Raw genomic sequence first — 24,717 nt, 5'->3', positions numbered from 1 at the left:
AGCCATACAGTGAATGGGAATTGATTTGGCCTTTCATTAGGTTTCACAATCTTCTAGATGATAATCATTAACATTTTTGATGTGGCTTTGAAATAAGACCATCCTTTTACTTGCTGCCTCTTTGTAGCCATAGGATTTCATAAGTCTCATGGATAGTGAGACATATCTGCAGTCATTTCTCAAGACATTGCTCAAATATCTCAAATATCTCAAGACTTGCTCTCATGAGCTTAGGGGACTCCTATTCTGAGACTGGATCCTCTCTATCTTCTCTCTGTGTGTTCTCATCTTCATCTTGAGAAATGTCTTCAGCCCCCAGCACTCTGCTTCTCACCTTTGGCATGGCTTCTGTTGTGTAGCCAGTCTCTGCTTCTATCCCTTCCCCTTTTTTTTCCTGTCTCCTACTTCTCAATTTCACCGCTTTTCTATCTAGTGATCATCAATTCCTTTTTCCTAAGTTGAGACATAATCAAAACACACTTTGAGTTAATAATCTCAAATTATTAGAGATTATCTAATTATCTCCAATAATTTCTGTCTATCTTTTCTCTCATGCTTACTGCTTTGAGACTATTTTCCCACTCCAGTAATTTCTTGAGTATGACTCTGGGATAAGATTTCATTCTAGATGTTAAACATTCCTGATTCCACTCTTGGAAAATAGCAAGGGGCAAGTGATAGCATGATGAGTGGCTAATGAAAGAAGAAGGATGGGGCATCTGGGTGGCTCAGTCAGTTTAGCCTCTGTCTTTGGCTCGGGTCATGATCTCAGGATCCTGGGATGGAGCCCCATATTGGACTCCCTGCTCAGCAGGGAATCTGCTCTCCCTTTCCCTCTGCTACTCTCCCCTCTCCCTTGCTTGTGATTTTTCTCTCTCTCTTTCTCTCAAATAAATAGATAAAATATTTTTTAAAAAGAAGGAAATGGTTTAACTATTGAGGTAGATTTTATTTAAAAGTTTGAAAGCAACTAATATTAAATAAATGCCTCTATTCTTATGGTTAAGAATTCTTTTCAGGGCACTTGGATGGCTCAGTTGGTTAGGTGTCTGCCTTCGGCTCAGGATATGATTCCAGAGTCCTGGAATGGAGCCCTCATAGACCTCTTACTCAGCAGGGAGCCTACTTCTCTCTCACTCTCTCTCTCTCTCCATTTGCCCCTCCCTGACTTATATGTGCTCTTTCTCTCTCTCTCAAATAAATAAATACATTTTTGTAAAAAAAAAAAATTCTTCTTCTCCATTGCTCAATGTGTAGGTGTATAATCCCATTTTCCCTGTATTCCATTCTGTTGAAGAACAGAAGCCAAAGCATTTATAAAAGCCCAACATTAGATGCAAACACTTGAGTGTCTTCAGTGATAATAGCAAGTTTAAACTTCCTGGCGATACTCAGCTAAATCTTTTGCTGGTTTCAGATGTCTACTTCTAAGACTTGTAATTTATTCAATAAGGAGCAATTGAGTATGTATTATGTACCAGGAATCATGCTTGAAACTAGAGACAGAGAGATGAAAGACATGGTCTATTTGCTTGAGACACTCAAATCTATTAGGACAAACAGATTAGCAAGAAGGCAGTTAGACGACAGTATGGTCAGTGCTATGATGAAATGTGCCAACGGTACTCAGGAGGAATCAAGGAGAAGACCTATAATGAGTATAACAGTGGCCCCTCACCTGTAGTCCTCACCTGTAGTATGTGTGAGTGTGACCTTTGGAAATAGGATCTTTGCAGATCTAGTGAAGGATCTCGAGGTGATACCATGCTGGATTTAGCATGGGCTCTAAATCCAGTGATTGGTGTCATTATATGAGAGAGATGTGATTCCCTTCCCCATGGGGAAAGGCTTACAAAGATGAAGCAGATATGGGACTTAGGAAGCTATCACCCAGAATTTCTGGCAGCCAACAGGAGCTCAGGAGGTGCATGGAACATATTCTCCCTCAGAGTCTTCAGAAGAAACTAATCCTGCCAACATCTTGATTTCACACTGGGAAAGATAATTTTTTGTGCTTGTTGGAACTCACCAGGTCAGTGGTAATTTGGTATGGCAGCCCTAGGAAACTAATACAGGCATCTAGCCTAGATGGGGTGGGAGACAGACTTCTATTACAAAATGATCCCCGGTTCAGGAGACATTTTGGCTGAGATTCGGAGGCCAACTAGGAGTTAACATTTTATTAATGGGGAAAAGAATTCTAGGCAGAGAAAATACATATAAATATAGTTCATGTTCTTGCCAGAGAGAAACCTTCCCTAATTCTGGGCGAAATTCTTTAAGAAGGGGTGAAGACATGCTGCTTACCCAGTTTGGTCTCCTCTGGGCAAAGATCTTGCCTTTGCTCTGCAGAATCTACTTGGGTCACAGATTATCGGAGGGGTCGTTGACTTCTCTCACACCTTAGCACCTGCACTTCTCGCACATTTGTCGAGGGGACCATCCATTTCACATCTGGGTTGTAATAGCTTTCTAACCAGCCTGTCTGCTGTTGCCACCGCTTGTCCAACCCCGTGGTGTGTTTTCCTCAACACAGCAGTTAGATCAGGTTAAAGCCTAAATGACATATGACACTCTTGAGCATAAAATGTTCCAGTGGCTCTTCATTTCATTCAGAGTGAAAAAAAAAAGAGTCCTTAAATATCCTAACGACCCTAGATCTGACATTCCTTGAGCTTTCTGTCGTGATCTGGGATTCAGCTGCTGACTCGCTTGGCCTCCTTGCGATTCCTGGACACACTAAGTACGATCCTATGTCAGGACCTTAGCACTAAGCTGGTCTCTTTGCCCAAAATACTGATCACCCCCAATATCTGTCTGGCCTGCGCGCTCTCTCTCCCTCTATGTGTCTGTCTAAATGTCAGTCCATTAGGCCTCATGACTACCCTAAGTGTAAATAGTAACCCCTTCCCTAGTACTGCTTATCTTTCTTACTTTGGTTATCGCCATAGCACTTACTGTCATCTGACGTTTTGTACTTTCGTGTAGTGTTTTCTTTCTCTCCCCTAAAAGATAAGCTTCTTGAGATGAGGAGCATTATCTGCTCTGACCATTGTTCTGTGTGAACTGCCTAACAGAGTACTTGGTGCATTGTTGAATCTCAACTGATCATTTTTGAATGACCAGATGAATAATTTTTTTATAATTTTAACTGAGAACTTGATAAAAAAATGATAACATTGAGAACTGCTAAACCCGTGCTCTATTAAAATAAACTTTAAGTGTAGCATTATAAAAATGAAATTACTAAGGCCTGCAGTGGGTTCTAATATTAATCATCTCACAATCCTTCCCACCAAATAATTAATAAATAAATAAATAAATAAATAAATAAATAAATAAATCAAACAAACAAATAAACCAATGAAAAATGAGGCATGATTCCTGATCACTGTGGCCTTGATAGTAGATTTGATCCATGTTGGGACCTGTGTAGTGGTGTTATGGTCCCTTACAGGCTTTTTTCACTTGAGTTTCTTCCTTCTTACTCATTCTTAAGGAAGAACAGTTAAGGCCCAGATGTTACGGACTGATTTCGATGGGAAGCTTTGCTGCTCTCCTGTGAAGTTTGCGCCACGCACACCGGCAGGGGCCGTGAGATGCCCTTGTTCCGTCACTCCAACCTGGGGACTCTCAAACTGTTGTTTATCTGCTGAGACTGTAGTAACTGAGCAGATTCAGCATTCCTGCACACTGTGGATAGGGGAGAGAGATTTTAAAGTTCTCTCCGTGAAAGGATTCCCTTCCAGTTGAAAGTCTGAGCTGGGCCAAGATGGACATGATGAAAACTCCTCTATAGCCCCCTGGGGAAACAGGAGTGGCAGCTTGCCTAATCCCTGCGTGTTCAGTATCACATGGGTGCACCGGATGGATGCACAAGTGAGCCCAGTATGTTTGGGGAACAGCACCTGGGGGGATAAGGCTGCTGGGGACAAGTGGCAAGGGAGCATTCTGTAGAGGGAGGCAACGCACAGGCTCTGTGCCACTTGCTGTCGTATTTACCCTGTCACCTTCGCCCCAACTTGAAGAAGAGGTGGTCTTGTCTTCATCTCACACGTGGGCAAATGGAGGCTCAGAGAAGGTGAGTCAGTTGCTGAAGGTCACACAGCTAGTGATTGAATCCAGGTTTCTCCAACTCCAGGGCCTGTGCTCTTTTACCTTCACTGAGCTGCTATAAATTCGAAATACATTTTGAAGGACTTGAGCCTAGATATTTCAAAACTAACATTAGCTCAGGAATGAGGGCAGCTCATGTTGTAGGTGAGATATAGCTAAACATCTAGAAAGACAGATAACCGGGCCCTGGCGAAGACTGAGGCCCGGCGGGTATGTGCAGCATGAGACTAGCCATTAATCAGACAGGCTCACCTAAGAGGACCCTGGGTTTCGACTTTGAAGGCAGCCAAAGAAAGGTCAAATGTATGTTTTTGAATCCCCTGGTAGGTAGAGCTCTTTGGAATGCTTTGCCTTCTCCCACATGATAATTAATAATTCTAATTTTGAATTTCTTGCTTGGGACCTGGAAGCGTGGAACTGAAATATAGTACCCCTTCCACAAAATACAAACCACAGCCCGATAACCCTGTGGGTTAGGGGTTCATTTACCTTTAGTTTCCCATGACAGTGTCTTTTTCCCTAGATGGGTTTCCCATCTGTGTATATATGTATATAACCAATGATGATAACTCCAATAATTATTAATATCCGTTGAGCACTTGGTGGCTCTAAGTGCTTGACCTACAATAACTTTTATGCCTCACAACAATCATATGAAGAAGGTGCTGTTTTAATTTCCCATTTTGTCATGAGGAAAATGATGTTTACAGATTTTTTTGATAAGCTCTAGGTTACCCAGCTAGAAAAAGACCCAAGATTTGCACCCAGACAGCCCATGTTCCCAGAGCATGTCATCTGACAGTCTAGGTGTGTGTGTGTGTGTGTGTGTGTGTGTGTGTGTGTGTGTGTGTGTGTTTGGTATTAGAAAGAGTGGAGATGGGAAGAGCAGTGTTTGCTGTAATGTTTGATCACTAAGACAGTTGTTCTTCCTCTCTTCTTTTTCTCCTTTCATCTTTCCCTTCGCCCTTGTTTCCACCCTCTCTCCTCACCTCACCCCCCACCGCTCCTTAAAAAAACCCAAACAAGCTTTCTCGCACTGGGAGAAGTCGGCATCACTTCTTAGGCACCTGACGTTGTGTCAGAATGCCAGAGCCTGGAATTCTCCAATCTCTGCCTAATAGTTAGCCTTTTCTTGGGCAAGTCATCTAACTTCTCTCCTTGTCCCCATTCATTACAGAATGAAGGTACCATTACAAACTGCCCTTTAGGATTCTTGTGGAGCACTTTTTCAACAAAAGCACAAAATGCTTTACGAATCTGAGAAATTGCTCCGATTTCAAGATGGAGGTGGGAAATGGAAAAGCCCTCTCAGGAACTCTGGTCCGCCCAAATGACCCAGCTACTGTCACTGCAGCCTGGATTCATATCTCACTCAAGATTTAACATCTCATTCCATGTGGATATATAAAATCACAGAATGCTTCTCCCTGGGAGAGCTTGCTGGAATTTATTTCTTAAAAATCTCCAGACTGTGACCTCCTGGGGTAATATCTGTCTTAGCTCCAGTATGGCAGTGCAGCGGGAAACCTTCTGACCCCCCTCACCCGGGCCTTCTCCTCAGCTGCTTTTCACAGATAGCACTTGCATGCTCCTTTTTCTTAGCGCTCCTGTAAATGCTGAACACCAAATTTCAAATTGCTTTGAAAGAGTTTTTGTGGCAAAGATGTAATTTGACTGTTGCCTTAGTCTTTACATCGTAGGGAGTCCTTGACTCAATTCCTGAATTTTGCTTTTTGACATTCGAACACCAACTCTTACTCTGATCCTCTTCTTAGGTTTTTGTCTTAATCCCTCATTATTTTTTCTTGCTATTGATTCTAGTCCTCAACAAACTCTCAAACCCTGGCATCAAGTTTTTATGCCAGTAAAACAAAGAGTTTTCACATTTGGGAAGAAATTGCTTCACTATGGTAATTAACCTAGAGAGAAAGAGACTGACAGTTTTAAGAGGAACTAACCATTATAGAGCATTTACTGTTCGTGGGCACCGTGACAGGTACTTTACATGCACTCCTTAATCCGGGAGTAACCGTATGCAGTAGGTTCACTCATTGCCTTAACTATACAGATAAGGAATTTGATGCTTAATTAAGGAGATTAAGCAATTTTCAAAATAAGATCATGGCAGTAATCCTTTTGTAATATATAAATGTAGTAAGTCAACACATTTTTCACCTTAAACTTATACGATGTTTTATGTCAGTTGTATCTCACCAAAGTTGAGGGGTGGGAATCAATCAGCTAGTAAGGGCTGGAACTGTGACTGGAATCTAGATCCATTTCCAGAATCTTAACCACTCACCAAGCTGTAGGCTCTGCAGAAGAATTACCCAGACACCCATGTTGATCGGGGAATGTGTCAATGATTGACCCCGATGTGCACAAAATCAGAACCAAATATTCTTCATTCCCAGGTTTTTAGAGATGTTCTGTCGAATTGCTCTTCCTTTTATGTTTCCTCCAGTTCTATGTCTCAGAGACTTTAAACTCGTGAAACCTGTTCATGTTCAACATTATGACTGTGACTTCCTTGGGAAAAGCCACCCGTCTTATTATAAATGAAAGGAATTGCAGGAAAGACAATATTGGCAGTCCTAAATCCTTTCTAAGAGTGTGGGTACCTGATGAGGAAAGCAGAGTAGAAGTGGTTCTTCAGTGAAACAACCCAAAGCTTGGGTTAGTAGAATACCAGCTCCAGTCACTGCTTCTCCTTCCTCATGGCATGTCTTCCAACAAGCTCAGTCCTTCTTTGGCTCTACCACTAGGGCTCTATGCTTCTGGAGCTGTGCTGTTCCTTCATATGTGCTGTTCCTCCCCACCCCTGACTTGACTGTCCTTGGCCCCAACCTGCCTGATTATTCACTATTTTTCTGATCCAGCTCAGGCATCAGCTGTTTGTCTTTTTTGACCTTCTAGGAAGAAGCTATCCTTTCCTTCTCTCTGCCTCCTTTGAGTTCGTGTAGACATTATTGCTAGGATCTGCAAAACACAGCACGATCTGTACACTCTATACCTTAGGGCTTTTGCACTTGCTGTAACCTCTGCTTGGAACACTTTTCTGCTTGTTGGCTCACTCTTTCTTCTTCCACTTGGGTCTTACTTGTATATCACCTGCTTGGTGAGGGCTTCACTATCCCCCTATTTAATTGCAGCCTTATTAAAGGCTGGCACAGCCCCCACTCCCTTGTTCTCTTCTATTTATTGCTACACAGCTTATCATCTAATTTACTGTGTCACTTATACATCTATTTTGTTGTTTTGTATCTTCTCCCACTAGATTATAGACCCATAAATTGGAATATTTTTATCTGTTCTTTGTAATCCCTGGTTCTCAGAATAATCTTTGGTACAGAGGATGTTCAGTAAGTATTTGTTGAATGACTAAATAAAGGGTTCTCTACCTTTTCTAGACTTTGGCACCGTTGACATTTTGAGCTGGATAATTTCTTTCTCTGAGGCTGTCTTGTGCATGCAGGATGTTCAGCAGCAGCATCTCTGGTCTCTGCCCACTGGTACACCCCCTAGTCACTCTTCTCCATTTGTGACAACTGAAAAGGTCTCCAGATATTGCCAAATATCCCCTGGGGAGGGGAGGATTGCCCTCAGGGAGAACCAGTGTAATAGAATCTGAGGTTCTAGAGAACAGGGATCATAACTTAAGAGTATCTAGTGTCTGAATACACAGCAAATGTTTGATACATTTTTAAAACTGAATTGATCTGACTTTGTCAAATTTTTATCTCAAATCTCATGATACAGTTCATGATACAAAACTGTCTTTTCAAACATGATTTTTTCTATATAATTATTTTGCCAAAATCTCTATGTGATTAATTTGCCAAAAAAGTAGAGGTTTAGTATCACCAGAGTTCCAGATGATATAGAGGAAAGCAGAATTGTGAAAAATATAACCCTGGCCCCTTAATCTTACAGTCCAGTTAGAGACGCATATCTATGGCATGCCCTTCCCCACCCCCCCCGCAAAAAAAAAAAAAAAAACAAAAAAAAAAAAACAATGTAAAAGGATGCACTGTCTCTTCACTCAACCTGTGCCATTCCCATCTAGTTTATCCTCTGTAACAGATTTTCTATAAAGGTCCATCTAGTGAATATTTTGACTTTCCAGACTGCAGGGCCTCTGTTGTGACTATATCCACAGAAAGTAGTGACATGTATGGACATTTTCTTCTACCAGTGTTTCTAGAGCTAAGACTAAAATCTTAAGACTAATCTAAAAGTGACTGTGCCCCCACACACCGTCACGCGATGCTATGGACTAGAAGAATACAATGATTACCGAGGATGTATGAAATAAGGGCACAGTTTAAATTGCAGGCTTAGTGGGCTGGGGAAGCAAGTCATTGGATCATAGTTGTATTTTATAAATGATAGAGAATGGAGTACAATACACGGCAATGAAATGCAAGGCAATACAGTAGAAAATCTAGAATTACATTATACAGACCGAGTCAATCATCTATTACTGGTTATGTGTACATGACAATTTCCAATATAAAACTTATTTCTTACTATTTAGTGTAGTAAAAAATAATTAGCACAGCGTTATCTTAAAGCAAATAACTAGAATGATGGACAGAACAAAAGAAAAGTCTTTATGCAGATATTACTGTGCCTGAAGATCCCCCACAAAAAAAGAAAGATCCCTCACAGATCTCGGAAGTGGATGGGAGATGTGAAGACGGAGAAGATGAGTCACAGATTCTAAAATGCTCCTGCTTGCCTGCTTGGCTTACTGCATTCTCTTCTAATGTTCAGTCTCTAACCTTGACGTGAGTTATAAACACTGGCTCATTTTCATCTTCCGTTCAGTAATTTTCCACAGGACAAACCTTGACCTGAACTGTCGTCTTTCCCGTGCTTCTCTATTTGGCAAAAATCCCATTCATTCTTCCAGACCCAACTCAAATGCCAGCTCTGCCCCAAGTCCACCAGGCACAATTTATTATGTCCTCTTCCATGTTCTCTCAGCACTTTCTTCATACTGCTATAGTAGCATTTATCATGTTTCATTATGCTTGATTTATATGTGCCACTCCCTCCCTGTCACCCTGTTGTGAACTTCCTGGGGATAGAGACTGTCTCTCACTTAGTTGTAGACTTCTCAGCACCCAGCATGTTATCTGTGCATGGTAGGTGGGCAAGCTCTAAGAGAGATAACTTAGGGAGGTGGTTGACATGGGACTCAAAACCTAGGGTACCACGTCATAGCACTGTGACCTGCAGCTTCTCTAAGCCAGCTTTCTCATCTGACAATGAGGATAGCATGACTAATGCACAGTGCTGCTATTGGTAAGATGAGATGGAATATTGTCTATAAGGTACATAATAGGTCTTCCAACAACGGAATTCACCATTTCTATTTTTAATGTTATTACTGTTGAAAAGGGGAGTGCAAAAGACTGTTGGGATTGTGGATACACACACAGATGGTAAGAAGGGTGAAGGTGATTTGGGCCAATGATTAAATATTAACGTATGCAATATACTGTGTGCTTGAGATGAGAATGATAGGAAAATTGAGAGTTAGAGACATTGGGATGTTTGGTTTTATATATCAGACTAGCTACCTGAATGATTTTACTCTTACTTTTCCTCTGTATTTTAAACTGTTTTTTGAGAGGAGAGATTGGGAGGGGAATAATGGGAAAAATAGTTAAGATAACAGAATTTTGTTCCAGGAGAGACCTAATAGACTTAAATTGTGTAAAGTTGGAAGAGAGCTTCTCAGTCTCAACACTATTGACATTTGGGGCCAGATAGTTCTTTGTTATGCAGGGTCAACCTATGCATTATAAGGTGTTTAGCAACATCCCTGTCTTCTACCCACCAAATGCCCTAAACAAACTGACCTCACCTGCCATCTTATGACAACCAAAAATGTTTGAGGAGGTCTTTGATACATACCATGTTCTGAAAGAAGTGAGGAAAAAACCGAAAAGCAAACATGGAGGTGATATCCTCTTCGTTATTGACAGAACTAAGATGAAGAACTGAGTTTAAGTCTGCAAGACAAGCTAGTTTGCTATGAATGAACACAGAATAAAGTCGACTCACCAGCCACATCCCAGGGAGGAAGGTGTCCTCCAGGAGGTAAGGAAAGTTGATTCCAACTGAAGGCAGCTTACTTCTAAGAGAGATGCAGGGTGGCCATGGAGTTTTGCTGAACATGGATAGGTTTTAAATATTTCCTCCCCCTTTTGGATTTTAGGTACACGTAATCAATTATAATCTGATTCATGACACCCTGTAATCATTAGTCCATGAGGATCAGCTATCATTGATTTAGATACCTTGGTGGTTATTTTTAAATAATGCGATTCACATCTAGTGAGTAATTATCCAAAAGAAAGCTAGAAATGTCACAGTTATGTACTTTTAAATGTATGGTGCTCCCTAGCCTAGTCTCCTGCTTCTCCTACCTGAGAATCATCATCCTGGTACAGGGTATTCCCAAATTTACCAATTTGGGTAAAAGAACGTAATGCTTCTACCTCTACAGGTAGAATGAGCAAAATTAGCAAAGAGAGATAAGAAATAAACTTAAGAAAAATGCTTCCTCAAGGAAACCAGGAGAGAAGAGAAGGGTTTTCTCTTATCAAATGGTACTGACACTCGTAGGTTTTCTTATATTTTGGCAGGATACTGGGTATCCCTAGAAACTAAATATGTGCCCATAAAACTTTAAGAGTATCCTGCAACATGTTTAGAACTTTGAATGGTTGTCCCTTTCTTATTAGTGTAAAACTGTGTTTGTCACATTGAACACATGCTGATGATACTGGGAGTCTACAAACTGGCATCTGCAAACCCACATTCTCATTCTGTTACCCTTAATGCCCAAGTTTTGTTTCACAAGCTGAGAATTTTTTAATACAAAACAAGTACTCTTTCTGTGGATAAATGCTCCTTCAATTTTGAGTTTTGTGAGTTTATTTTCTTGCACGTTGCAGAGAGTCTTTTCAAAAACAGAATAATACCGTTTCAGAGTTGATCCAGTGCAACATCTCCCCCGGGGTAGTGCATTAATAACAAATGACACTGTGATGACAGATTCAGGTTTATAATTTCATTGTATATTTGCAAGCTATTCAAGCCATGCTTAGGAATTAGGAAAGTGGTTGACAAAAGAGCAACATGCCCATGATGCCTGAGTTTTTCTGAGTCTACAAAGGAGCTATGATTCCAAGTTCCCTTGCAAACCACATGATATTACTAAGCTTATCAAGTCAAGGGAGGAGTGACATTGAGCCCTCATTGAAGAATAAGCTCCATTGCATAGGGATATTTTCTGTCTCATTCATTGCCACATCTCCAGAATCTAGCACAAAAACTGGTGCATAATAGTATTGTTATTTGGTAAAATAGGATCCTGGTGATAAATAATAGTCAAATCCAGTTCTTGAGCACATTACACCTGCAGTGCCCTGTGCTGGGTGGTTTACCTTGGTAATCTAATTTAACCTAAACGGCATGGGTGTTATCATCATCATTGCTCTGTTCTTGAGAAAACTGAGGATCACAGGAGTGAACTAATTTGCTCTACATGACACAGGTAAGAATATAGAACAAGGATTTGAGCCATGCAGTTCTCTCATCCTATCTTCTCATAAACTGGAAAAAGTGTGACGGTGACTTGGCTTCTTGTTTCGGTTATGCCGTCAACTAAGTAATGCTGCACAAAACTGTAGGTCCTCGGAGTATCAGAATTGTTTTCTTTGAAATGCTAGGTTGATGGTTGATCAAGAAGAACCAGATATAAATAATCTACTTACAACCTTTCATGTAGGATACTAGTGGATTTTGGTGTCTTATAAGGTATTCAAACAAAACTTTCATTGATCTTGATTTCACGTAGTTACAATTTTGGATGGCATGCTCCTTCTTTATTTGCTTTTGTGTTTCGTTTTTTTTAAATTACTCTGTCATAGTCTGAGGTTCAAGTAGGCAATGTATTTCTTTTTTCTTCCAGATAAATTCCATTTAAAAATCACACGTGCCTGGATTTGGTCAATTGTAACTCAGTCAAAAATGGAGATTAGATAAGACATACAGGAACTTGAGCAGCTCCCTGCCCCCCTCCTTTCATGCCTCATGCGCAATTTGGACATATATTTTTTCTTTCAACTTATATTTCCTTAACGCTTATGGAGCTACCCTCAAGAAAAGAAGAAAGCTGCCCATGGGAATACCAGATTGCAGATTAACCTGCACTATAACCTATAAAGAAAAGGCAAGGGCAACCCGGGTGGCTCAGCGGTTTAGTGCCGCCTTCAGTCCAGGGCGTGATCCTGGAGATCCAGGATCGAGTCCCACACCACGCTCCCTGCATCTCCCTCTGTCTGTGTCTCTGCCTCTCTCTCTCTGTGTGTGTCTCTCATGAATAAATAAATAAAATCTTGAAGAAAGAAAGAAAGAAAGAAAGAAAGAAAGAAAGAAAGAAAGAAAGGAAGGAAGGAAGGAAGGAAGGAAGGAAGGAAAGAAAGAAAGAAGAAAGAAAGAAAGAAAGAAAGAAAGAAAGAAAGAAAGAAAGAAAAAGAAAGAGAGAGAAAGAAAAGGCAAGACTTTGTAGCCAAAGAAGACTTTGCTTGAATCTTGGCTCTACTACTTTGCTACCTGTATCGCTACCTGTACTTCATTTTTAAGCCCCAGTTTCACCTTTTTGGTAAAAGAAACAGTAACACCTACCTAATAATATCATGATAAGGGCCACTTCTACTATTTTTAGAAATGAAAGCATAAATAACAAGGGATGCCTTTCACCTCTCTTGATGAAGCTGAACACCTTGTTTATATTGTTGGGTCTTAGACAATTTGTTCTTGGCCCATGCTTCACAGCTATAACATTATTGCTTTCAACAATTTTATTTAATAAGATACTTGTTTAAAAAACAAGATACTCCTTTAATACTATGTGCCACACACTATTTATAGGCCCTTTTGGATATTAACTCATTTCATCCTCGTAGCACCATATTTATTATGACATCTGCATTCTTAGAACATCACAAACATCTCATGCTTTCTTCACAAAATCTCTATCATTTCTTTTTCAGAGTTGAGTAAATCAGGAACACACAGATATTATGAGTCTGCTGCTTTGTGTGTATACGTGTGTGTGCTTATGTGCACACAGTTCTGGATCAAGTGCTATTTGTTTCACTAAAGAAACCCAAGCTGAGCTTCTTGCTTCCAAACCCCTGTCTTATTTTGGGGTCACTTGAAACGTTTCCTGACCAGCATTCCATCTGTCATTTTCAGCTTGCAAAACATTATTTTTTTGTTTCCAGCTTTGATGCAGAGCTATATGTTAGATACCTTACTGGAAATGGCACTTATCAGAGCACAGATGTGTGATTTTGGGGGCAAAAGCTTTTGTATACATCTGTATGCCTGTACTTATATACATATTGGCTTGTGATGAACACAGCAAGACAGATGTTGTCTAAATGTTTTTTGCATAGTCTCGGGTAGTAAGACGCTGGAAAACGGGAAATGGTATTTGAATAGCAAGGTATATAATACCTGTTCTCTGGCAGATGCAAAGGATCTCACAGTTAATTACTAAGCTACAGAATGTTTAATTATCCAGGGGATATTAAATGATGTGGAGAATGACAAATATCGTGAGAAGTTCTGTGTACCTGAACTAGTGTTCGTCTATCCAAAGATGTTCCGTAGCTTTTTAAAGTTAAACATATATTACTTATGTGACGATGGCAAAATAGAACCATGGCATCTTTCCAGTGTGACATTTTTCTACCTGCAATTTAAGACATGTGCTCAGCTAGCTCTCACGTGAAAAAAACACACTCTGCGGTAACAAGTTGCAATCATCTTCATTAATGGGAAATTTTGCAGTTTTGGTAGACTAAATTATTGGTTATCCTGCAAGGCTTGATAATTTATTCCACGTGGAAATGTTGAAGAATTGTTAGAACAAGAGTTTTCCAATGAGAATAATCTGCAAAATACAGGCGTATTTGTTCAACTATTTTGAAGCATCTACTGTGTGCTTAGATTCTGAAACTATGCTACAATGGGGAACAAGAACAATCACAGTTACTTGTCCTGTTGGGTCTTACAGTCCAATGGATAAAATGGAAGATGGTAATCAACTATAGATAAATAAACAATGGTAGTTAAGACTGCAAAGGAGAGATTCCCAGAGCTACACTGTGCTAATAGGTAATATGGGAAATTAACCTTGTTTCAGAGGCTAGCAAGGTAGCACTGAGCTGGGGTTGGGATAAATTTTTGAAGTCTTATCGAAATCCATACCCTTTGAGACTCCATTTTCACTTTGCAGCATTTCCCCTAAAGGAATAGTTTGAGGTATGCTAAGCATTTTAGCTTATAAGGACAAGGATTTGTTTTATTAAAGAATTGTTGGAAACATCTTAAATATTCAGAAGTAAATGCTTAGTTAAATATGCCTTATCAAAAATTATATCAACTACCTGGAAGGCCTGGGTCGCTCAGTCAGTTAAGTGTCCAGCTCTTGGTTTGGGCCCAGGTCATGGTCTCAGGGTCATGGGATCAAGCCCTTTGTCCAGCTTATGCTCAGTGTAGAGTCTGCTTGAGATTCTCTCTGCCTCTCCCTGTGCCCCTCCTCCTGCTCGTGCTTTCTAAATAAATAAATAAATAAATAAACAAACAAATAAATAAATACTTAAAATAATTATATATTGACTGCCAAAATCTTGTAAAGTAATGTAAAAATGTTTTTTTTTTTTTAAGATTTTACTTATTTATTCATGAGAGACAGAGGCAGAGACACAGGCAGAGGGAGAAAAAGGCTCCATGCAGGGAGCCCTATGCGGGACTCGATCCCAGGACCGCGGGGTCATGCCCTGAGCCAAAGGCAGATGCTCAACCACTGAGCCACCCAGGTGCCCCTAAAAATGTTTTTATTGTAAAAAAGATGTTTTAAGAGTAGTTGCAAAATAGTGTTTAAAATGCCTTTGCCTTTACAGCCTACCTTATCCTTTCTAGTTACTCAATTTATCCTATTTGACTTAAAATATATCAATAGTGTATCAGCAAGAGCACTAGCTGCTCATACTAACCACTACTTAGCACATGCCAGCCCTGTGCTCAATACTTTATATCTGTTATTTCAAATGATCTCATGTAAACCAGTGAAATAGGTGTCACTACATTTATTTCTTTTGGTATGCCAAAACTTTTAAACTTTTACCACGGGTATGTATTATCCAGTGCAACAAAGAAAGAATTGGTTGTGTTCACACTGTTCACGAGTTTCCTTATTGACATCTGAGAGAAATCTTTTTTTTTTTTTTCTTTTTGGTGACAGCATTCTGTCAAGAGGGCTGCAGGTATGGTGGAAGCTGTGTGTCTCCTAACAAGTGCGTCTGTCCCTCTGGATTCACAGGAAGCCACTGTGAGAAAGGTAACCTTGCCTGCTTTGTTATTTTTTTTTGGGGGGGGGTGGGTAGGGGGGTGGAGACCAACTTTCAGAGAATGGGTCTCTTTCTCTAGGTGTAGTCCTGTGGGTTGACTTGATATGCCATGTGTTGATGGTGGACGTCCCTCTCCCAAACTGGGCACCTTTTGATTACTGCATAATAGGCATCTTCCCTTTGAAAATGCGACTTCACTTGCCCTCCCTCCAGCGTGTCTAATTTAGCCAGGTCCACTCTTTTCTCCGCCGTAGCGTGCAGTGTGCGTTTTCACTGCTGGAGACAAAGCCTGAGGAACTGACCTGCCCCACTTATCACCTATTGGGTAACATCACATGCAACCACTGGAGCCTTAACAACCTGCTGCATCAAAGGAATCTAAGTTAGGACCACATGCTCCTTGTGTAAAAGCATGTTAAATAACTCCAGCAGCAGGTTTATGGCTGTACTTGGAATTTTATTGTAATATTGGTTTATTACAAACATTATCATTCACGGGCCTGATAATATAAGCCGGTTAGCATTGGTAAGATTCCATTATGACCCCTTTCTATTTGCAGTAAATGTCGTGTTTACACTTGGTACTATTTGGTGAAATCCAGCTCTGTTATTAACGGAAGAAATCCTCCCACCTTTGTCTAAGTGAAATTTGACGTTCAGTGTTAGTGTGCCAGTGTTTGTAATCAATGCAAGCAAGAGGTCTGTGCCATATAAACTTGAATATTTCAGTATATTTGTCCATGAATTTTTATTAGGGTAAAACCATTGTCCTGTATTTTTCTCAGAAGGGCATGTCACACTTGACACTTATCACAGAATAGCATAGAAAGATGGAAATGCAATGTTGTCATCATTACTCCTATTATTTGATGAGGGGGAAGATGTCTTCATCTAATGCCAGAGATCTAAGCAAAGCTCCTTGTTCTCTCATGTTTAAAGGTCTCATTGTTTTATTGAGCCTGTTATACCCCAAATTGTCCAACATATTACGTTGTGCTGCCTGTACATTTACAAGGCAGCCTGATCCTTTAAGAAACCTGCCAAAATCTACATAAATTATTCAAAAAGGAAATCAACAGTGTGTGTGCCTTTGTTGCCATATTTTGTGATACTATCAACAAATCGTCACATTATTAAATAATATCTAATTATTAAAGGCTTATCCTTTAGGATAAGGGGCCGGGTTCTGCTTCAGAGCAGCATGAGAATGTTACCACATGCAGCTGAAATATTCTTGCCAAAAAGCAAAGAAACTTAATGGTAACTTAACACACATGCCTTTATTGCAGTACATTTGATTTTGACTAGGTCTTCTAAAATGAAAAAAAAAAAAAAAAAAGAAAAAGCTAAAGGTTTCACCTTATTTCCTCTAGAACTGCTGTGTTTCCCAAAAATAAGTATACAAAGATTAATGGGGACAGAAAGGTGATGATGATGCTGAAAATGGTGGCTACTACTATGGTATACGATTGATCATGTACTAATTCTGTCTTAGGCCTTGTACATGAATGCTTTAATATTAACAACAAATGAGAGATTGACCTCATTACTCCCATTTTATAGATGGCAAACTAATGCTTTTAGTCAGGTTAAGGAACTTCTGCAATGCTGCAGAGCCAGTATCAGAACTGAAAATATAAGTTGCATCACACAAAGCCTGTGTTATAAACCCTTGCGTACATTACTCAAGGATAATACACGGCCTTCCTGTATAATACCCAGATTCCTGGGCTTCTGCTCCATTCCTGGTGAATCAGGAGGTCTGGGGAGGAGGGTCCACAAATCTGTACTTTCACCAAGCACCTCAGGTTGTCTGTGATAAACCAGTTGTTGGTATATTGTTATGGAGATGCTTAATCAGAACATTTGTAAAGTTCTGACTCTTTTTACCTTTTAAAGGATTAGGGGAGAACATTGATCTTACACTAGGGTCCGAGTCTTTGGCAGCTCAGGAAAAATTAATTATGGTTTCTGATGGCTTGTTAGTTTGACCTCTGGCCTTTTCTCTACTCAATAAGTGGTTGGTTGAATCAGTGCTTACACTCTGGTCCGTAATGTGGAGCATGAAGAATAGAGATAAAGGAGAAAATCAAGACCAGAGAGAAAAATAAAACAAGGATTGATAGGACATGGGTTCCTATGTAAATGTCATAAATACAACTGCTGAATTTGAGACTGGGAAATGCATTTTCTTGAATACGTGCACAGTTATTTTAAGGTTAAAAAAAAAAAAAAACAAAAAAAACAAGGTTTCTCCACATGTGATACTATCTCCCATCAGTAGCAAAGCTGTTCCATTTGATACTGGCCAGTATTCGAATTCTGCAAGATTTTTTTTTGTGAGTAAAGTACACATTTTCCAATCAGTTGTGTGCAAGGGATGTAGATGAATTGTAGGGCAAATACTGAAAAGCTATGTATGCCGTATCTTATTTAAATTATTTTGTCATGTTGACCATTAGTAATAACCATTCAATAATTCTCTTTTCCATTGAATAGTGATGTTGGATGCCTTTAGACTTGGTACAAGGGGAAAATGTAAAGGCATTATGAATATCTCACGGGGTGATTAGACTAAATCTTTTATTTGGTTTCTTTCGATTTCAAGGCTAATTAGATGTTCTCATTTGAGCTATACAGAATTCACTTATGTTTAATCTTAAAATGTTTCCATGACTATTGGCTATTGGTTTTATCCATTGTGATATTCAGCCTTTTGGAGTATAAGCACATTTATACTCTGAAGCAAATACCTATCTAGAATTTAATGAAGGTAAAAACACTCACCTGTTTTTGGTGTAACACAAAGATGAACAACTCTGCCTTTATTTTAGATTGAGGAGATTTTAATAAATGTAAACGTTTCATAATCTCACGCAGAATAAGCAAGATTTAACCTCTCTTGGCTTCTGGACAGTGCATTATATTGGCCTTTCTCTGTGCCCTTACCTTTGACTTGGCCTCACCGTAAACATTGTGATGTGTGTGATGAAAGAGATGAGTAAAGAATCAGAAGAGTAGTTTTGCTACTTTTAGGATAGAAAGGGCTGCGAGAGAAAGCTTTCTTACTAACCTACGGAAGCTAACAGGACATCATGGCACACTAGCAGAATGTAGCCCAAACAAAACAAAATGGAACACAACACAAAGTCCTCCCAGAGACTTTCCAAATGTGAAATCAATATACTATATTGATACAATATAACTAAATAGGTTACCCAGCATAAATCAGAACACCATCTTCTGAGAACTGAGTAAGATTAAGATTTCTACTTGGCATTAAGCAAATTTGCAAGCAAGAACAAGTAGAGATTATATACAAGGTGTCAAACTATGTCTGGTTGATGGTTTCTTAACCTTGACAGTACTGACCTTGTGGACTGAGATAATTCTTTGGGAGGACTGTCTCGTCATTGTAGGATGTTTAGTGACATCACTGGACTCTCTATGCGCTAAATACCATTAGCTGTGCCATCCCCAGTCATGACAAGCAGAAATATCTCTTGACATTGCCAAATACTCTCAGGGAGGCAGAATTAACTCCTATTGACAACACTGAGTTTAAATGCAGCATTTTAAAAAGTATTTTACAAAAATGGTGTGTGTGTATATACACATGTATATGTATCCATGTGTATATATGCACAAAAACACGTATATCTTAGGTAAATATATCAGTGTTAGTTGATAATATAAAAATTCCAAGCATTTTTTGCTGAAAGTTAGGACATTCTTGAGATCTAAAAGCCAGAGACTGGCTGATACCCACCCATCATGTGCTATGTGAGGCACCTAGGAGCCAGGCTGCTATGGGGGCTGGGCCAGTTCTTTGTCCACTTTCTCCCAGTGCCAGTGTGAACACATGAATGCTTCAACACTGACCAAGGAGCATGTGACCCTAATCATTGTGTTCTCCTGAAGGAAAAGAAAACCCTTTATTCTTTCTTTCTCTCTCTATTCTTTCTTTCTTTCATGTAATTTATTTTGAGAGGAGGAGAGCGTGCACACAAGCAGGGGGAAGGCAGAGGGAGGGAATCTTAAGCAGGCTCCACGCCCAGAGCGCAGCATGGAGCTTCATCTCAGGACCCTGAGAATCATGACCTGAGCTGAAATCAAGTCAGACATTTAACCCACTGAGCCACCCAGGTGCCCCTATTCTTTCCTTTTTTTTTTTGTAGAAGAAAGTTTTCAATATATATAATAAGATGATGTCTCATAGTATAAAAGTTAGGTACACACATTTTAAATGGCATTTTCTCTAAAATGATTTCTCTCTGACACTACCAGGCAGTCACTTTGGGTAGGAGTTTTGGGTGGGATATAAATATAAATGTTCTTTGTGGTGATACAAGACAAGACAGCTAATTTTCCTGCATTTCCCTATTTGCATATTCCATGAATTCCAAATTGTATAAATGCAGGCACTCATAACCAAGGTCTTGTGAATCAGGCGGGGTTGGGCAGTACTTGTCAAACATTAGGCGGGGCCATAATCTAATGTAAAAAAAAAAAAAAACTGGGAAAAGATACACTGATATTATAAAAACACAGACCTTGACTTTTTCTCACATAACTTCAGAAATGGGTTCGTTTTGTTGTAAATATTCATTTAACTCACATAACCATTGAACTTACACAATCTGCAAGTGTTTCCAAATCATATTAAGAACCTAATCAAGAATATTCGGGGAAATCAATAAAGCAAAAAAGTTTGACAGTGTTATCCATTTGCAAAATAATTTCCAGTAGCTATTGTTTTCTTATTTTGGTTATCTGGATTTTCTAAAACAGTATTATTTGTGTTTATTTTAAACGTTTTAAAAACCCGTTACTACAGAGAGCATAAAGCATCACAAAAAGGACTTCATTTTTCTCAGGTAAAGGGGAACCTTTTAATTTTTCCTTAAAGGGAAATGACTTTGCTGGATAATTTATTCTGTTCTTTTCCCTGTATTTCAGGGACTTGCAGATATATAAACAGGGGAAGTTTGGTCTGAGTATGTGATCCATCCACCAGGTAAAAAGAATGGTTAGAAACAAAGACTTCTGTGATCTTCCACATTTTAAATATTGCTCTGACTTTGAGAGCACTATACTGGCATTCATCTATAAGCATTTTCTTTGCCCACCCTTATTTCAGGGAAAAATTTTAAGAGCTTTTAAGAAGGTGGCTATTAGTTCCATTCTGTAAATGGAGAACAGAATACTTCTTTTTCCTCTCCAGCTATCACAGGACTGTGGGGAGGGCATGTGGGAAGAGGATAAGTGCAAATGTGCCTTTTCAAAATCGTGGAAGCTAGGACATGTATTTTACCTTTTCTCAGCAGGAGCTTTCTCTGGTGGTCTGGCCCATGGTGTGGGCTCAGTAAATGGAAGCTCCTGTGACTGCCCTTGTGCAGCCAATAGGTGCTGGAGTAGGCAGGGCTTCTGTGGCATCATTTAAAAGGGAAATATGAGGATTTGAGGTTTCTGTACGTTGACCAAAAAAGAATGCATATAGATGCTCTATTAAAATTTCATTAAAGTCAGACAAGTGTGAATTTGTTTGAGGAGCTATTCCCCACTCTGGATATTTCCAGAAATAGAGAATAGCAGAGGAGAGGGATTGCAGTGGAGGAAAAGACAAGCCCAGACCCACCAACGCTGAGATTATTCATCTGGAGTACTTACACGGTACCACCTTCCTGTCTTTAATTCCACCCACTCAACTTTTCTTCTTCTTTCAACTATGATGGAGACATTGGGCCAAAGGTCCAACATGCAGGGACCTGGACAGTAAATTAGGGATGCAGCCAGAAGTAGTGAAGAGGACTGGACTGAGGGACAGAGGCCTGAGTTCTGATACTGTGTGTGCCTCATGAATTATTTACCTTTTGTGAAGTGAAGCTTTCATGAGCCTACTACCCATCTGTTATAACTCCCCAGAAGTTTACATTGCTTACTTCTTATGAGGCAGCTAGCTTCACCCTTTTGAACATCTATGAGAACATGTTTGCATGTGCTTCAGCCCGTCACTAGTGACGTGGGGATTCTAATCCGTGTATGGATGAATCCAAAGTTCATACACCGTCCAATCATCTGTTGCCTCTTCATTGCATTACCTATGTCCAGGGGCAGTGAAACAAAATAGATTCTCAAGAAGACCAAATAAATTATGTTCTCCTATGACAAATGAACTGTAATCTCCTACTTCATCATGTGCATTGTTTTTACACATTCCTTTTAGCATCTTTATTGTGCCTAAGGCAGGAAGAGAGTAAACAAAATAGGGGTTAAGAGCACAATCTCTGAAGCCACACTAGCTCATTTTAAGGTGGGGTTTCAGAACCTATGCTATGGGATCAGATATATATAATGTTTCTAAGCTTGATAGCCATTAAAAATGGGCTGTCGGTATTATTTATTTCATGATATTATGATGAGATTAAATGAAATCATCTCATTAAATCACTTGTTAGACTGCCTGGCATCCAGTAGGTATCTCAAAATGGTATCTATCATTAATTCTATCCTCAATTTACCAGGTGATAAAATTGAGACTCAGAGAACATAGGCTAATTCCCCAAGGGCACTCAGCAGGTAAATGGTGGAGCTATGCCTTATGATCATCTGCTATTATCAAGGTCTCTAGTCTTTTGGCCGGCTCTTAGGGCCTCGAACTGTACCATTCAAATGTAGTATTTCTATTCATATCACCTTGGCCAATTCATTTTCTCTCTGGTCCCATAAACATTTTATACAATTCTGTACCAAGTTAATATTAATCTATGCACCAGATTTTTGTTCTGGGGAAAGAGTGAGTTAATTCACCTGAAATAGTGGCATGTATAACCTAGACATGATTCTTGGGAATGATATTTTCCTTCCCATTTGTTGGAGTTGAAATTGAAGACTTAACACCAAGTTCTCACTCTATGATTGATAGCATACGTTGCTTTGTACGTAGACAGATATGAGACCTCACCAAAAGGGCTACCCACTATTCTTTCTACAAATATTTCCTTACCCCTTTCTTGATTCCTCTAATTCACATAGAAAAACATACTGGTTCTAAGTTTGGCACCATGAAACCAGGAGGCTCTTCCCAAATTCCACACTTGACTAGCTTTATGATGGGGGCAACATCAACTTTTCCGTATAACATGGGAGTAATCATTTTAGAAAAACCTTAATGTGGTACAAACTCAATCATCAAACTTCCCTGAGAGAATAATCAGAGATAGACGCATGAATGGGGCTTAAGGATACACTTAAAATGTTGAAAGGATGGCATTTTAAATAATAGTACAATGGAAGCAACCTAGATTTATAACAATAGAGAATTAGTGAAATAAATTATAGGTAACGATTATATGGAACCTGTAAAACCTATGGAAGATGACTATTGAATGAGATGGTAGATAAGAGTGTACAGTTAAGAATATAAATTCTTGCTCTATCACCTTGGAAAGTTACCTCAATCTTTTATGCCTCAGTTTCTTGATTAAAAGAACAAAACAAAACAAAACAAAACGGGAATTAGAAGAGTACTGCCCCATTGGAGAATAGTATTGAAATTTCCCGATATCTGGTAAACACTCATTTTGCACTAGACATTACAAAGTAAAAATGGCATGTTCAGTATGAGTGCAGTTTTTATGCACAGACACACATACACTATACACAGAAAAATATGCCAGGAAGATGTTGATCTCACTATGGCTTATCAGGTCCTTGTGTTATTTGGGAGCTTTCAGGACCAAAAAGCGTCTCAGCTGAGCAATTAAGTCAATATTGTATTCATGTGAAGTAAAAGCTTTTTACTGTCCGCAATCAGCCTGCCCCAATCTGAGAAGTCTGCAGTGAGAAGGTGTGGACAGTATTTTTTTTTTCCTTTCAATACCTTATTATACAATTCATAGGTGTCCTGAATCTTACAGGGTGAGACTTTTTATAGGCAAGAGGATAAGGCCTCACATAACCGGTACAGTGGACTTTCAGCATCGAGGCCTTCTGGATGGGAGATGTGCAGTTGCTGGTCCTTACTTCATGAGCTGCTTTGGGGATGGCCCTCACTCGCTAGGGAACTTCCAAATGAAGTTCCATTGACGTGGACAATCCTTTCGTCCTTCTGTAGCTCTAAGCTTGTGAAGGGCCCCTCCTCTCTTGTGGCTCCTTTGCCCTGTAAGATTCACATGGGGTTAGGTGGAAGCCCTGGTGCTCTTCTGTAGGATCCCTGCAAAGCAGATACTCTTCCCCTCCATCAACCCCACTGCAGCCCTCTCTTAATGTGTTTTTTTTTGTTTGTTTGTTTGTTTGTATTTGCTCTGCCAAGTGGCTGAGGCAGTTGCAGATGCAGGCCTTAACCTGTAGATTTCTGAGTTATGAATCAAATACGAGTTGCTCAGTCCTTCACAATCTGGAGGACATTTCTGGGTGTCCTTCAAGTCTGTCACCCTTAGATGAGTTTTCAGAGGAAAGTCTCTCTCTCTCTCTCTCTCTCTCTCTCTCTCTCTCTCTCCCCCTCCCTCCCCCACCCCCCAAAAACATCACCTAGAACAGTCAACATACCAAACAGTTTTCTCTAACAAAATCCTTACTTTTGGCCTTGTGAACATGCCTTGCTGAATTTCTAGACCTTTGATTACAAAGCTGGAAAGTGGTTAATGGTTAATCTAAGCAACTGATTTTTGAAAGTGTCATAAAATAACCAAGTGCTCAGCTTTGGGATGCAGGAATCCTTAATACATTATCACCTGCCAGATCTCTGACATGGGAAAAATCCAATTTAAATATCTTACTACAGTGGAGTTCATTAAGTACTTGATAACTGAATAAATGAGTACAGGGAAGGACCTTAAATTTCACATGGTCCAGTCTTTTCATTCTGTAAACCATGAGTTGTAATAACTCCGTTTGAAGTCTCATTTAAACGACACCTAAGTCAAAGCACATCATGTTGAGGATGGAGGAAAGAAACACCATTAGGACAAAAATTTTGTGTATTTTCAGTAGCTTTGTCAGCATGCCTTTCTAGCAAGCAAAGTGAAAGGAGCCAATCTTGGTAATTGGCCTTTCCCATCAAATAAACGAAAGCCATTAGGTATTACCTTGTCTAGTTAGTAAAGCAGAAAATAATTCCTGACTACTTGATAAGTATGATAAGAAGTTCTTGGGGACA

General features: G+C 39.6%; 1 protein-coding gene across 2 annotated transcripts in view; it reads left to right on the top strand.

Annotated features, from left to right (window-relative positions):
* The window catches only part of NELL1 (neural EGFL like 1), an 817,686-nt gene that overhangs the window by 597,444 nt on the left and 195,525 nt on the right, over window positions 1–24,717 (top strand). For both annotated transcript variants that reach the window (XM_072793772.1, XM_072793771.1), the window contains exon 15: window positions 15,452–15,547. In XM_072793772.1, coding sequence (XP_072649873.1) covers window positions 15,452–15,547 — 96 coding nt within the window. The remainder of the gene's footprint in view (window positions 1–15,451; window positions 15,548–24,717) is intronic.

This window comes from Canis lupus, chromosome 23 (genome assembly GCF_048164855.1).
Source record: "Canis lupus baileyi chromosome 23, mCanLup2.hap1, whole genome shotgun sequence".
Lineage (NCBI taxonomy): Eukaryota > Metazoa > Chordata > Mammalia > Carnivora > Canidae > Canis > Canis lupus.
The sequence above is the reverse complement of the archived record's forward strand: the minus strand, read 5'-3'. Positions and strand labels throughout refer to the sequence as shown.